We start from the raw sequence: 14495 nt of genomic DNA on the forward strand, positions 1-14495 counted from the left end.
CCTTGTGGTTCAAGCCAACCTTATGGTCCAGTGCTTATCCTACAGCACCACACCAGTACTCCACATATGCATATATGTTGTTGTTGTTGTTATGTGCCGTGGAGTCAGTTCTGACTCATAGTGACCCTGTACAGGGTTTCCAAGGCTGTAAATCTTTACAGGAGCAGAAAGCCTCAGCTTTCTCCCGCGGAATAGCTGGTAGTTTTGAACTGCTGACCGTGAGATTAGCAGCTTGATTCGTAACCACTATGCTCATAGAGCTCTTTTATAATACATACATATATATATATACACACACACACCTGATATGTATATAAAAATTATACATAAAAATATATAATATATACCCACACACATATATATACACACATACATATGATGAGGATCAAAACCTTCAGTTTGAATTGTTAAGTGCCATGGAGTTGGTGCCAACTCATAGCGACCTTGTGTAGGGTTTCTGAGGCTTGTAAATCTTTTTGGAAGCTGAAAGCCTCATCTTCCTTCCATGGAGCAGCTGGCTGGCTTGAACTCTGGATGGATTACACATCTAGGTACAGAAAATAAAAATCCTCCTAACTGGACTCGTGAGCACTGTTAGATAAATGGAGAAAACAGTGACGTGGTCAAGGATTTCAGTTATTGGATCCACAGTCAACACACAGGGAAGCAGCAGTCAGAAATCAAACTACATATTACATTGGGCAAATCTGTTGCAAAAGATATTGTTAAAATGTTAAAAGATAAAGATGTTACTTTAAGGACTAAGCTGCACCTGACCCAAGTCATGGCATTTTCAGTTGCCTCGTAGGCATGTGAAAGCTGGACAGTGAATAAGGAAAGCCAAGAAGAATTGATGCATTTGAATTAATTGTTTGGGTTATTTTTTTTTATCATTTTCATTTTCTTGTGTGTTTTAGAATCATTTCATCAATTTTTTTTAAAAAAGCAAAACAACAACAACAGACAAACCAGAGCCTGCTGAAACTTTCATTGGGATTTCATGGAATCTGTGGCTCTAGTAAGGTGCTCTGGTATTACCATGGTGAAGTGAGTGCTCAGCTGTTAACCAGGTGTCGCAATTGAACCCCTCAGGGGAAATTTGCTTCCATAATTATTACAGCTTGTAAACCCTATGGGGTAGTTCTACTCTGTCTGACAGGGTTCCTTTAGTTTGGAATCAACTCAGAGGCAATAGGCTTGATTTTGGTATAGGTCAATTTGTAGAGAACTACCATCTTAACAAGGAGCTCTGATAGTGTAGTGGTTATGAATCAGACTGTGAACCACAAGGTCAGCAGTTCAAAACTATCAGCTGTTCCGCAGGAGAAAGATGAGACTTTCTGCTCCCGTAAAGATTTACAGCCTCGGAAAGCCTGTACAGAGTCGCTATGGGTCGGAAGCCACTCCATGGCACACAGCCACCACCACCACCATCTTAACAATACTGAATCTCTCAATCCATTAGATTATATATCTTTTCAAATAAAATAGACAAACAGGGAATCAACAATGAAAAGGTGAAATAATAGAAAAAATAAAACAGGCAGCTGCCAGAAAAAGAGTGTAAGTATAAAGACGAAAAGAGGGACAGGGAAATGGAGCTATATATAGAAGAGAAAATTAAGAGATAAAATAAAAGGAAGAAATAAAATATTTAGAAGAACCAGGGAGAGGGAAGATGAAAAGAGAAAGAAAGTAGTAAAGAATGATCAAAAGGGGAAATGAGAGACAGAAGAAAAGAATGAAAAACAGACAGAGCTAGAAAGGATGAAATACAAGGGAATGGAAAAGAAGAAAGAAGAGAAAGAATAAATTAAAACAATGAAACAACAAAAGGAAAAAAACCAAACCCAAAAGCAAAACCAGAAAAACAGTATAGCTGTTTGACCCGGAGAAGAGAAAAAATTCTGGGGGCCTTCTGCAAGCCAAGGAGTTCACGAGGTGTGTGTGAGAAGTATGTGACTGCAGAGTTCCTGGCCCGAGATGGAATTCCTTTCAGCTTGGTGTTCAGTCCAGAAGTAGTTCGTGGAGGCCCTTGCTGGAGGTGGTTTCAGTGTCTGTTAGGACTGCAGGGCAGCTGGGGGTGGAGTGACTAGTTAAATGCTACCCCTCTGTTAATTGTCCTGATGTGGTGCTGTGGGATTAGGGTGTTAATAGGTTATAATCAGGATTAAAAATGTTCAGAGCACAGTTCTTCCAGTCAGGACAGCCTCTTCTCAGCTGTGCCCACAGGCAGGCCTCTCTCTCTACCAAGGCAATATTAAAAATTCTCTAAGGGGTGCTGATAAATGCCCACGGACACACAACCCACCATAATCCTCATCCTGAAGGTGCTCAGCTCTAGTTCCTTGGGTGAACAAATCTCGTTTCCCCAATTAAGTGCCTGGAGGTACCCTACCATGCAAGTAAGTCTTCTGCCCGAAGCCACTGAGCTTTACTTGCTCCGTGGGTTGGACTTTTCTTCTCTGTCTTGTTCTCTGGCTCTTAGTTCTGCTGCTGCTGCTCTTCTACCACTCCACTGGTGTCACAGCTTTCTGTTCCTGGGTCAAGAAGGTTCAGTGTGCAGAGATCTTGGGCTTCAAAGAATGTGCTCTACTCCAGACTTCTTCTTTGATGGTAGTGAGGGAAATTCCCCCTCTTGCTTCTGTGATGACTCTTTTTTTTAAAAAAACATTTTATTGTGAATTATGTGATAGTTTACATGGAAGAACATTAGTTTACATTCATCCTGTCGTATATCGATCGTTTCACTGCCATGGTTACAATCCTCTCCATGCATCATCACCCAACCAAAGGGTATACACTACAAGCCTGCGCCCCCACCCCCCTGATCGTCACTACACAGCCCCCCTCTCTCTCTGTGTCTAAAGTCCCCAGCTGCTCCATCTCTCCACGTGATGACTCATTTTAAACCCAAGGTAGAGTTCTAAGGGTTTACAATCAAATCATATCATCTTTCTTACCTTTTCTTACCCAGACCCATCAGGAAAATCTTTGGTGGGAGTTTCAAGGATGGTGTGTAGAGGAACCATCTGAAGTAATCTACTGCACTGTAAAAAACTTTTTTCATTTTTTTAGGATAGTCTGCCTGAATACCAATCCTAGATTCCCTGCTGTGATTTTGGGCAGGTTACTCAACATCTCAATGCCCGTTTTCTCATCTGTAAAATGGAAATTGTAGTACCTACTTCATAGAGTTGAGAATTAAATTACGTAAATACATGTAAAACTCTCACAAGTGTTTTGTGCAGACTGTGTGCACAAAAGTGATTAACCTCCTCTGACAGCAACACCACTACCACAATCATTATAGGAGCTCCTACCTCTTACTGAAGGGAGCTCTGGTAGCATAGTGGTTACGAATTGGTCTGCGAACCACAAGGTCAGCATTTCAAAACTACCAGCTGTTCCATGGGAGAAGGATAAGGCTTTCTGCTCCCATAAAGATTTATAGCCTTGGAAATCCTGTACAGGGTCGATATGAGTCGGAACCAACTCCATGGCACATAACAACAACAACACCTCTTACTGATAGGAGTTGTGGTGTGGTGCTGTGGGATAAAACACTAGACTGCAAGGTCAGTTTGAACCACAAGATTGGAGGTTCAAACTCACTCGCCGTTCCTTGAAAAACCTATGTAGGGTTGCTGAGTCTGAATGGACTCAACAGCACTTAACAAAAACAACCTCTTACGGGGCACTGGTGTAGTACTATAGGATAAACACCTAACTGCTAGCCACAAGGTTGGCAGTGCAAATCCACCAACTGCTCCTGGAAACCCTATACAGGTTCACTTTCAGTCAGAACCAACTTGATGGCACACAGTAAGAAGTTCCTTACTACTTTATAATTTGGGAGAATTTTTTTTTTTTTTTTTTTTTTAACCATGCTTGCATTTTTATCTACTTCTAAACATAGTGCTGTAGGATAAACACTGGATGACTAACCACAAGGTTGGCAGTTCAAACTCACCGTAACTCCTTGGAAACCATGTGTGGGGTTGATGGCGCTTACAACAAACAACAACAAAACTACCTAGAACAATGACGACAGAATTGACTGGAATGTTGCTTTTGGCTCTCTGAATGGCACCATGGTGTGGCCGGTAAGAACATGTGCCTTACAAAAGATGGCAAAAAGGGAACCAAGAAGAAAATGTTTGATCCATTTTCTAAGAAAGATTGGTATGATGTGAAGACACCAGCCTTGTTCAGTGGAAGAAATACTGGTAAAACACTAGTCACAAGGACTCAAAGGAACCAAAATTGCATCTAGTGGCCTGAAGGGTCATGATTTGAAGTGAGCCTTGTTGATCTGCAGAATGATGAAGTGGTGGTGGTGGCTGTAGCACTTAGAAAATTCAGAAACTGCCTGACCAACTTCCATGGCATGGATCTTACCCGTGACAAAATGTGCTCCATGGTCAAAAAATGGCAGACCATGATTGAAGCTCACGTTGATGTCCAGGTTTGTTACGTTCCATGGAGTTGGTTCTGACTGATAACAACCCTGTATAGGGTTTCCAAGGAGCTGCTAGTGATTTTGAACCACCGACCTTGTGGTTAGCAGCCCATGTTTATCTTACAGTATCACACTTACTGATGGTTATTTGCTTCATCTGTTCTGTGTTGGTTTTACTCAAAAAATGCAGCAGCCAGATTTGGAAGACATGCTCAGCACAAACAGCTCTGCCAAATCTGGAAGAAAATAATGGAAATCATGACCTGAGAGGTGCAACCAAATGACTTCATAACTGGTCAATAAATTGATTCCAAACAGCATTGGGAAGGACATAGAAAAGGCTTGCTAATCTGTTTACCCTCTTCATGAGGGTTAATGCTGAAGAAACCCAAGATTAAGACGGGAAAACTCATGGAGCTTCATGGTGAAGGTAGCAGTTCTGGAAAAGCTACTGGATATGAGACAAATTGAACAAGCCCATGGCTGTGAGCCACCAGTCCAAGACTTTGTTCAAAATTCAGACTTTTATTGGTGACAAAAGATACTTTCTGGGGGAATAAATAGTTTATGATGCAACCATGTTTTTAACCAGCGTCATTTCATTTAAGAGCTGAGTTTTTTCGATGCTGCTTTTTCTCTGCACTAAAAATATATAGTATATAGCAAAACATTTTACAGTTGAGGAAAATATGTACATTTTGGAAAAATTAAGAATTTTTAAAGTTGGTAAATTATTTTAGATATAGTATTGTGTCCATTTTGATTTTCACTGTTCTTCCAACTTTCTGAATCTGTTGTATTTCGAGCAGTCTTGGGCACTAATAGGAGACTTTTTCATGCAGGAAATATTTTTAAAATATGAGGCTTTATTACTCATAATTTATCACCTAAATTGTAGAAGTGTTTATATCAAATGATGTTAGTCTGGGCTGCTAAATATATGTTCCAAGAAATTCTTGGCTGTTACTACTGACCATTCTGATCAGGATTTTAAAAGGTCCTGGACAGAGGGAGGGAAAAAAAAAAAAAAAAAAGAACAAAATTTAAAATCATACAAAAAGACCAGATTTACTGTTCTAGTAGAGACTATTGAAACCCCTGAGACTGTGCCTCCTTAAATACTCTGAAATCTTGACACTGAACCCCCACCCTTGGGGAATCAACTTTCAGCCAATGTTGTTAAGTGTCATCATAGTGACCCTGTATAGTGTTTCCAAGGAGCAGCTGGTGGGTTTGAACAGCTGACTTTGCAGCTAACAGTATAGTGCTTATCCCATATTGACATACCAAGAATCCATCCAAACAGTATACAGGCCTATAAAGTGAATAATAAGACCAAGGAGGAATGTAATCTTTAGTAGGGACAACCATAGTTGCTCAAAAGGGCAGCATATGTCTAAAACCAAAGCTCAGAAGCCAGGAAGGGGCAGGAAATAAGGATGAGTGAAAAATGGGAACCCTGGGAGGAAAGGAGGGATCCTGCTGTTACACTAAGGGGATTTCAACCAATGTCATGAAATACAATGTATATAAATTATGGAATGGAACTCTAATTTGCTGTATTAACTTTCACCTAAACTACAGTAAGAAGTAAATTTTAAGAGAAAAAAAAAATTCTTGGCTATAACCTGGATACTTGTTGTCAGGTGCCATCGAGTCGGAACCGACTCATAGCGACCCTATGCACAGCAGAACGAAACAATGTTCGATCCTGGGCCAACCTCACTACCGCTGCCACACCTGAGTCCATCAATGATGCCACCTGGCTGATCCATCTCGTTGGGGGTCTTCCTCTTTTTCTCTGACCCTCCATCCTACCCAGCATGACATCCTTCTCCAGCGATTGTTTCCTCCGGACAATATGTCCAAAGTAAGAGAGACGAAGTTTAGCCATCCTGGCCTCCAAGGAGCACTCTGGCTGCACTTCTTCCAAAACAGATTTATTGGTTCTTTTGGCAGTCCATGGCACTTTCAGTATTCTCCTCCAACACCACAACTCAAAGGCATCAATTCTTCTACGATCCTCCTTATTCACTGTCCAGCTTTCGCATCCATATGAGGCTATTGAAAACACAATGGCCTGGGTCAGGCGCACCCTAGTCCTCAAGCTGACATCTGGATACTAAAAAACAAAAAGTCTTTTATTGCAATATTTTAAGCATTTATTATTTTTCCTTCCCTAGGACAAGGTGGAAAGCTGATTGATAGAGGAGATAATACTTATGGAGGAAAGTGGGTCATAAATCCTAGTGGTGGATTGATTTCAAAAGGACACCCACTGGGCGCTACAGGTAAAAATGTCATACATTTTTTTTGTTACCATTTTTAGTGTAAGTGTAACTGATTTAGTCATTTATGTGAATGAAAGATTGGTCTCTGAACTTGGTAGCTAGTATTTTAAAAGTTTGCTTGGTTATAGTACTTTTTGTGTTTCTTTAGATTAATGAAGTATATTTTATCTTGACTGATTAGTGAGAATTTGGATTTCTTAAGACTTTAAATTAAACGGTATGTATTTTTGAGTATTTTCAGATAGGTATACAACTTAAGTAACAAGATACTGGCAAATAGAAATCTTGTTAAACCTGCTAGATAGTCATCATTTGTAGTGAGCACTTTATTTATATGTAAATGTTTGTGAGGTTGGTATTGTTGGTATTGTTAAGTACTGTGGAGCGGAGTCCGTTCCGTCTCATAGTGACCCTGCACAGGGTGTCCGAGGCTGTATATCTTTACAAGAGCAGAACGCCTCATCTTTCTCTCATGGAACCGCTGGTAGTTTCGAACTGCTGACCTTGAGGTTAGCAGCCCAATTTGTAACCACTACGTCTTACATGGGTATTTTTTTCCTCTTGAGAGACCTGAACTTTGTTGTTGTTAAGTGCTGTTGAGTTGGTTCTGACCCATAGCGACCCTGTATAGGATTTCTGAGGAGCAGCTGGTGAGCTTGAACTACCGACCTTGTGGCTCAAACCAACTTTACAGTCCAGCACATTAACCCACAACACCACACAGACCTGAACTAGAGGTTATGAAATATGAATCTTACAATTCGCTATGCTGCTAACTATGTTACTATTTCTGTTCATTATCAGTTCATTTACTCAGATTATTAGTTTCTATAATTGTAATATTAAGAAATCATACAAGGCAATTTCTAAAACAACTTTTAGCACTAAAATTCTATGACTTATTTTTATGAAGACAGTTGTTTTGAAGGAGCCATGGTGCCTCTGTGGGTTAGGCATTGAGTAGTTCAAACACACCAGCAACTGTGTGAGATAAAGGATCTTTCTGCTTCTGTAAAGATTTACAGTTCCAGAACTCTTTATAGGTTTGTTATGAGTTGGAATTGACTTGAGCAGAAAGCCTTATCTTTCTCCCACGGAACTGCTGGTAGTTTCGAACTGCTGACCTGAGATTAGCAGCCCAATTCGTAACCACTACACGACCAGAGCTCCTTATATATAGTATGGATATAGACATAATGTTGTTACTAAGTGCTGTTGAGTTAGTTCCAACTCATACTGACCCTGTACAGGGTTTCCCAGGATCAGTTGGTGGGTTTGAACCACCAACCTTGTGACTTACAGTCCAGTGCTTATCCTATGGCACTATACCAGGAGTCCATATTATTAATATGGGCTTAATTTTCAGAATATATAAAGAACATAACTCAACAAGGAAAAGACAAATAACCCAATTGAAAAAGGGTCAAGGTACTTCTCCCAAAAAAATATACAAATAGCCAGTAATCCCTTGAAGAGAGAGCCTCAACATCATTAGTCATTAGGAAAAATGCAAATCAAAAATCATAATGAGATACTACTTGTAATCCACTTGAATAGAATATAACAAGTGTTGGCAAGGATGTGGAGAAATTGGAATCTTTGTCCATTGCTTATGTTAATGTAAAATGTTGTAGCTGCTGTAGAAAACAGTTTATGTATATAAAATGGAATATTATTAAACCATAATTTAAAGGAATGAAATTCTAACACATGCTCCAAAATGAATGGACCTTGAAAACAATACTAGGTAAAATAAACCAGACACAAAGGAACAAAAATTTTTATTTCATTTATCTGAAATTAGATCTAGTGTAGGGAGATTCGTAGAAAAATAAAGAAGAGTAGAGATTCCCAGGGGCTGGGGGAATGGAAAAGGAGGCGTTATTGCTTAATGAAGAGCTCCTGTAGCATAGTGGTTACTAGTTGGGCTGCTAACCTCAGGGTCAGCAGTTCGAAACTACCAGCAGTTCCGTGGGAGAAAAATGAGGCTTTCTGCTCCCATGAAGATTTACAGCCTTAGAAACCCTGTGCAGGGTTGCTATGAGTCGGAACCGACTCCATGGCATAACACCAGCACCACCACCACTACCATTGCTTAATGAGTACCAGGTTTCTGTTTAGGGTGATGACCTAGATTGGAAATAGATGGTGGTGATGGTTGCACAACATTGTAAATATGTAACTAATGCGAGTGATTAAAATGTCAAATTATATGTTAAATACGTTTCATCACAATAGAATTAAAAATTTAAAAAATACTGACACATAAAAAGAAACAAATAGTGTTGTAAGTATAGCAATTAATCATGGTTTATTTCTGTTTTCGTTCCAATTACTAAACTGTAATCTAATAAAATAGGCAGACACACAGGTAGTTGCAACATAATATACTACCTTGTTGTTTTCTGTTTATCTTAGCTGATTTTTGGTCTTTTTTTTTTTTTTTCTCTTTATATTGTATCTACCATCTTTATAAAAATTGTGAATTGTTTTCTATTGGAATATCTCAAATTTTTTTAATAGTTGCTCTTGGATTTACAACATACATATTTAATTTGCTACCATCTACCTGCAAATAATATTATATAATTCACATATAATGTAATGCATTTAACAGCATATATTCATTTATCCGTTTCTATCTACCCCTTGTTGTTGCCATACATTTACTACTGAAAATACAAAGCCCATGGGTTATAGTACAGATGTTGAGCGAGAGATCCGTTCCCTACTGTGTCTTAAGTCTTTTAAGTGGAATTTGTAGGTGAGTCAGAACAGGTGTATACAGTTCTTATTTAGCCTTACTTTAGTACATGAAAGGTCTTAAAGCCTTTTCAATGATGTTAAAACTGCTCCTGCAGCAAGTGAAGGTAATTGTGATGGAGAATTTATTGCAAGTAGGGGTAGGTGCAATGATTTCAAATTGAGGTCAAAGTAGCATAAGATTTAGAGGCTAGTAAGTAGGAGCTTTCCTTTAAGTTGCATGTTCATAACTTAGGGACTGCCTTTATTATTTTAAGCAATCTGATCTCTTTCAAAGAAACATAAAAAAAAAGGTGAAAGAGAATGATGTTATTGACAATAGCAGAATAAGGAAGTCCAAAAATCCTTTTATCAATAAAATAGTGAAAATTCTGGCAAAAATGGTTAAAATCAACTTTTTAAAAAAATCCACACATTAACCAAATGTTTACAACAATTCAGGGAGCATTTATTTATTCAAGAAAAATGACTGGATCTTGGCAAGAGCAATGAACTTTTTTTTTTTTTAATGTTTTATTTTGAATTATGTGATAGTTTACATGGGAGAACAATAGTTTTACATTCATCCTATCGGATAGCGTTTCATTGCTATGGTTACAATCCCCTCCATGCATCATCAACCAACCAAAGGGTATACCCTGCAAGCTTGCTCCCTGGTGGTCAGCACACAGCCCCTCTCCCTCTCTGGGTCTAGAGTCCCCAACTAAGAGCAGTGAACTTTGTAGTATTTCAACTTGGTCTAATCCCGCCCATGGTGGTGGTGGTGTGCTGTGGAGTTGTTTCCGACTTACAGTGACTTTGAATAGGGTTTCTGAGGCTGGAAATCTTTATGGGAGCAGAAAGCCTCATCTTTCTCTCCTGGAACTGCTGTGAGTTTTGAACTGCTGCCCTTGAGGTTAGCAGACTGACTTGTAACCACTACACTATCAGAGCTACTCCATAGTAGCCTTGGAAACAAACAGCCTAACAGTCATTGAAGGGGTCAGAATGGAATTGGAGCACTTTTAAAAAACTCTAAGCTTAGATAATTAACTTTGACTGTTGGCGAGTTTTCTGGACAATCCCATTCGAAAGTTTTATCTGTATTTGATGTGATTCAGAGCTCACCCAGCAATCTTTTACCTTGGGACATTTGATGAAAATGGTCACTGACAAGTTTTTAGCAGCTCATTTGCCTGATGTGGTGACAACAATGGGGACATAAATCAGTAAATCTAAAAACTTAAAAAGAAATGATAGAGAATGAGGATCTGAGGCAAGATGGTGGAATAAGCACATACACTAAGTTGACCCTTTACAACAAAAACACTGAAAACTGAGTGTAGCAGGTACAGATGGTGGCACAGAAACTTTACTGAGTATCAGAGGATTGGGCACAGAGGTAGACTGAATGCCAACTGGAAGAGGAAACTGAACAGGAGCAGTGAGAAAGAAGAATAGGTGGACTGTAGGCTGGTGTGGCAAGGTGCAGCCATCTTGAGCTTTTTGGGGCAGCTGTGGCCTGTGGGCACAGGTCACAGCTAGAGGTTGGCAACAAGGGAGTGCAATTCTCCCTTGTTACCATGCCTTCCTGGTAGCTGTGGACATAGCCAGTCCCTGCCCTCAACAACCCAGTGGTCAATGAGTGGCACCCCTCCTCCTGTGCAACCTCTGTTCTGCCTGGGGTTAGGCAACTGGCATAGTATCCGTGTTTATCTTGGTGCATGAACCTGCCCTGAATGATGCTACACAGTGAACAGAGAACTATTTGTGTTCACACTTCTAGTCTCTGCCACCTCCACCAGAAGACAGGTGGTGAATGTCTGAGAATACACCATTATACAGCTCTTGGCTAAATATAAATACAATACCACACTGTCCCTGAGAAAGCAGACAGTTTTAGCTTATACAAAGAAACAAAACAGAGGGCATCAAACAAGCGACCAAAATAGAAAATATAACAACAGAAATGATATCAGAACTACCTGATTAGGAATTTAAAAGAATGCTAATTAGGAAACTTAAATGGATTGTAAGAAAGTGTGAGAACACTACAGATGAAATCAAGGAAAATACAGACAAACCTATAGAAAAATTCAGGAAAGAAACTGAAAAAAAAAAAGTGATAAAAATGGAAAGCATACAGAAGCAACAATTAGAAAGCCAAAAGATTAACACTAAGACTTCAGAAATAGATAATACACTAAAAGGGCAGAGAAATAGAATTGAATCAATGGAAAGCCAAATTACTGAGTGTGAAGAAAAATCTCTAATATTCATCTGCTAGAGGAACAATCAGGATAAAAGAACAAAAAAATCTAAATAAAGCTTAAGATATATGTGGAACACTATAAATGAAGAGGAATAACATGTGAGATAAGATTTTCAGAACAGGAAGAGGAAAGAAAAACAAAACACAAACCTATGAGACTATAACAAGAGTTGTTGGAAGAAAACTTCCCTAACATCATGAAAGACAAGAAGACAGACATTCAGGAAGTTGAGAACTTGAACCAGGATAGACTCCAAAAGTAAAACACCAAGACATAATCAAACTTTTCAAAACCAAAAACAAGGAAAAAATCCTGAGAGCAGTTCAGGAAAAATGAAGAGTAACCTACAAAGAAGAACTACTAAGATAAACTCTCATTTCTCAGCAGAAACCATGCAGGCAAGAAGAAATGACATTAAAATTCTGAAACAAATATTGCCAACTAAGAATCAGATATCCAGTAAAACTACCCATCGAATCTAATGGTGAAATTAGGTTATTTTCAGACAAACAGAGATTAAAAGAATTTCTAAAAACCAGACCATTATGAAAAACACAAAAGGGAGTTCTTTGGGCAGAGATCCAGCAACAGAAGACAACAACCTGAGACTACTTACCTGACAATATCACCTACACTCCTGGTATTGAAGCATAGACGGTAAAGAGTACCTATAGGACTGAGAACAGAGAACCAGAGATACTGTTGCAACAACATCAAAACCCATAAAGTAAAAAGAGGGAATAATGTAGTTTATAGAGCTTCCAAATGAAGAGAAAATCAAATAGACTCCAAAAAAAAAATTAAAATAAACCTAACTGTAACTTTAAAACCTAGAGCAAGCCTTACTCCTAAACCTATCCCAACCCTTACCCTTAGTACTAATCCTGGTCCTAAACATAACCCTAACAATAAACAAAGTCCTAATTATTTTACTAAATAATTAGTAAAAAATTATTACTAATTCAATAAAACCTGTACAGAGGTTCTATTTCTCTTGGAGTACATTTTGTTGTTTTGTATTGTTGTATTAATTTTTCCACTTCATCTAAATTAACATGTTGGCATGTAACTGTTCATAGTATTCTCTCCTTTTTACCTTTGTGAGGTCAGTTGTGATGCACAGCCAGAAAGAGTGAGGATGAATAAGGGCCTGCTGAATACCTTTTCATCTGTTAGCCACCATTGTCCAACAGCTATGATCTGTTGTTGTTAGGGGCCATTGAGTCGGTACTGACTCATAGTGACCCTATGCACAACCGAAAGAAACACTGCCCGGTCCGTGGCCAACCTCACAATTGTTGCCACTCTTAAGCCTATTGATGCTGCCACTTTGCCAGTCCATCTCGCTGGGGGTCTTCCTCTTTTTCTCTGACCCTCCACCTTACCAAACATGATATCCTTCTCCAGTGACTGGTCCCTCCTTGGAATATGTCCGAAGTATGAGAGATGAAGTTTGGCCATCCTGGCCTCCAAGAAGCACTCTGGCTACACTTCTTCCAACACAGATCTGTTGGTTCTTTTGGCAGTCCATGGCACTTTCAAGATTCTCCTCCAACACCACAACTCAAAAGCATCAATTCTTCTATGGTCTTCCTTATTCACTGTTCAGCTTTCACATGCATATGAGGTTATTGAAAATACCATGGTTTGGGTCAGGTGCACCTTAGTTCGCAAGTTGACATCTTTGCTCTTCAACACTTTCAAAAGGTCTTGTGCAGCAGATTTGCCAAATGCTGCTTCCACGAGTGTTAATAGTTGATCCAAGAAGAATGAAATCTTTGACAACTTCAATCTTTTCTCCGTTGATAAGAATGTGATTTATTGGTCCAGTGGTGAGGATTTTTGTATTTTTCACATTGAGATGTAATCCATACGGAAGGCTGTGGTCTTTGATCTTCATCAGTAAATGTTTTAAGTCTTCTTCACTTTCAGCAAGCAAGGTTGTATCATCTGCATTTCGCAGGTTGTTAATGAATGATCCTCCAATCCTGATGCCACGTTTTTCTTCATATAACCCAGCTTCTCGGATTCTTTGCTCAGCATACAGTTTGAATAAGTATGGTGAAAGAATACAACCCTGTTGCACACCTTTCTTAATTTTAAAACATTCAGTGTTCCCATGTTCTATGTGAACAACTGCCTCTTGGTCCAGGAACAGATTCCTCATGAGCACAATTAAGTGTTCCAGAATACTCATACTTCGCAATGTTGTCCATAGCTTGTCATGATCCACACAATTGAAGACCTTTGCATAGTCAATAAAGCACAAGTAACATCTTTCTGATACTCTCTGCTTTCAGCCAAGATCCATCAGACACCAGCAATGATATCCCTCATTCCATGGCCTCTTCTGAATCCGGCTTGAACATCTGGAAGTTGTCTGTCAATGTATGCTTGCAGCCATATCTGCATTACCTTTAGTAAAAGTTTACTCACATGGAATATCAAAGATATTGTCTGATGATTTCTGCATTCTGTTGGGTCATCTCTCTTTGGAATGGGCACAAATAAGGATCTCTTCCATCAGTTGGCCAGATAGTTGCTTTCCAAATTTCTTGGCATAAATGAGTGAGTGCCGCCTCACTTTCTTGAAATATTTCAATTTTTATTCCATCAATTGCTGGTGCCTTGTTCTTTGCCAATTCCTTCAGTGCACGTCGGAATTCTTCCTTCAATATCATTGGCTCTTCACCTTGATCCTATGCTGCGTCTTGAAATGGCTGAATA

At 39.2% G+C, this 14495-nt stretch overlaps 1 protein-coding gene across 1 annotated transcript in view; it reads left to right on the plus strand.

Moving 5' to 3' along the window:
* The window catches only part of SCP2 (sterol carrier protein 2), a 149290-nt gene that overhangs the window by 51844 nt on the left and 82951 nt on the right, over positions 1-14495 (plus strand). Inside the window, exon 11 of the mRNA XM_006839863.1 lies at positions 6646-6753. Coding sequence (XP_006839926.1) covers positions 6646-6753 — 108 coding nt within the window. The remainder of the gene's footprint in view (positions 1-6645; positions 6754-14495) is intronic.

Source organism: Chrysochloris asiatica, unplaced genomic scaffold, assembly GCF_000296735.1.
Source record: "Chrysochloris asiatica unplaced genomic scaffold, ChrAsi1.0 scaffold00026, whole genome shotgun sequence".
In the NCBI taxonomy this organism is placed as follows: domain Eukaryota; kingdom Metazoa; phylum Chordata; class Mammalia; order Afrosoricida; family Chrysochloridae; genus Chrysochloris; species Chrysochloris asiatica.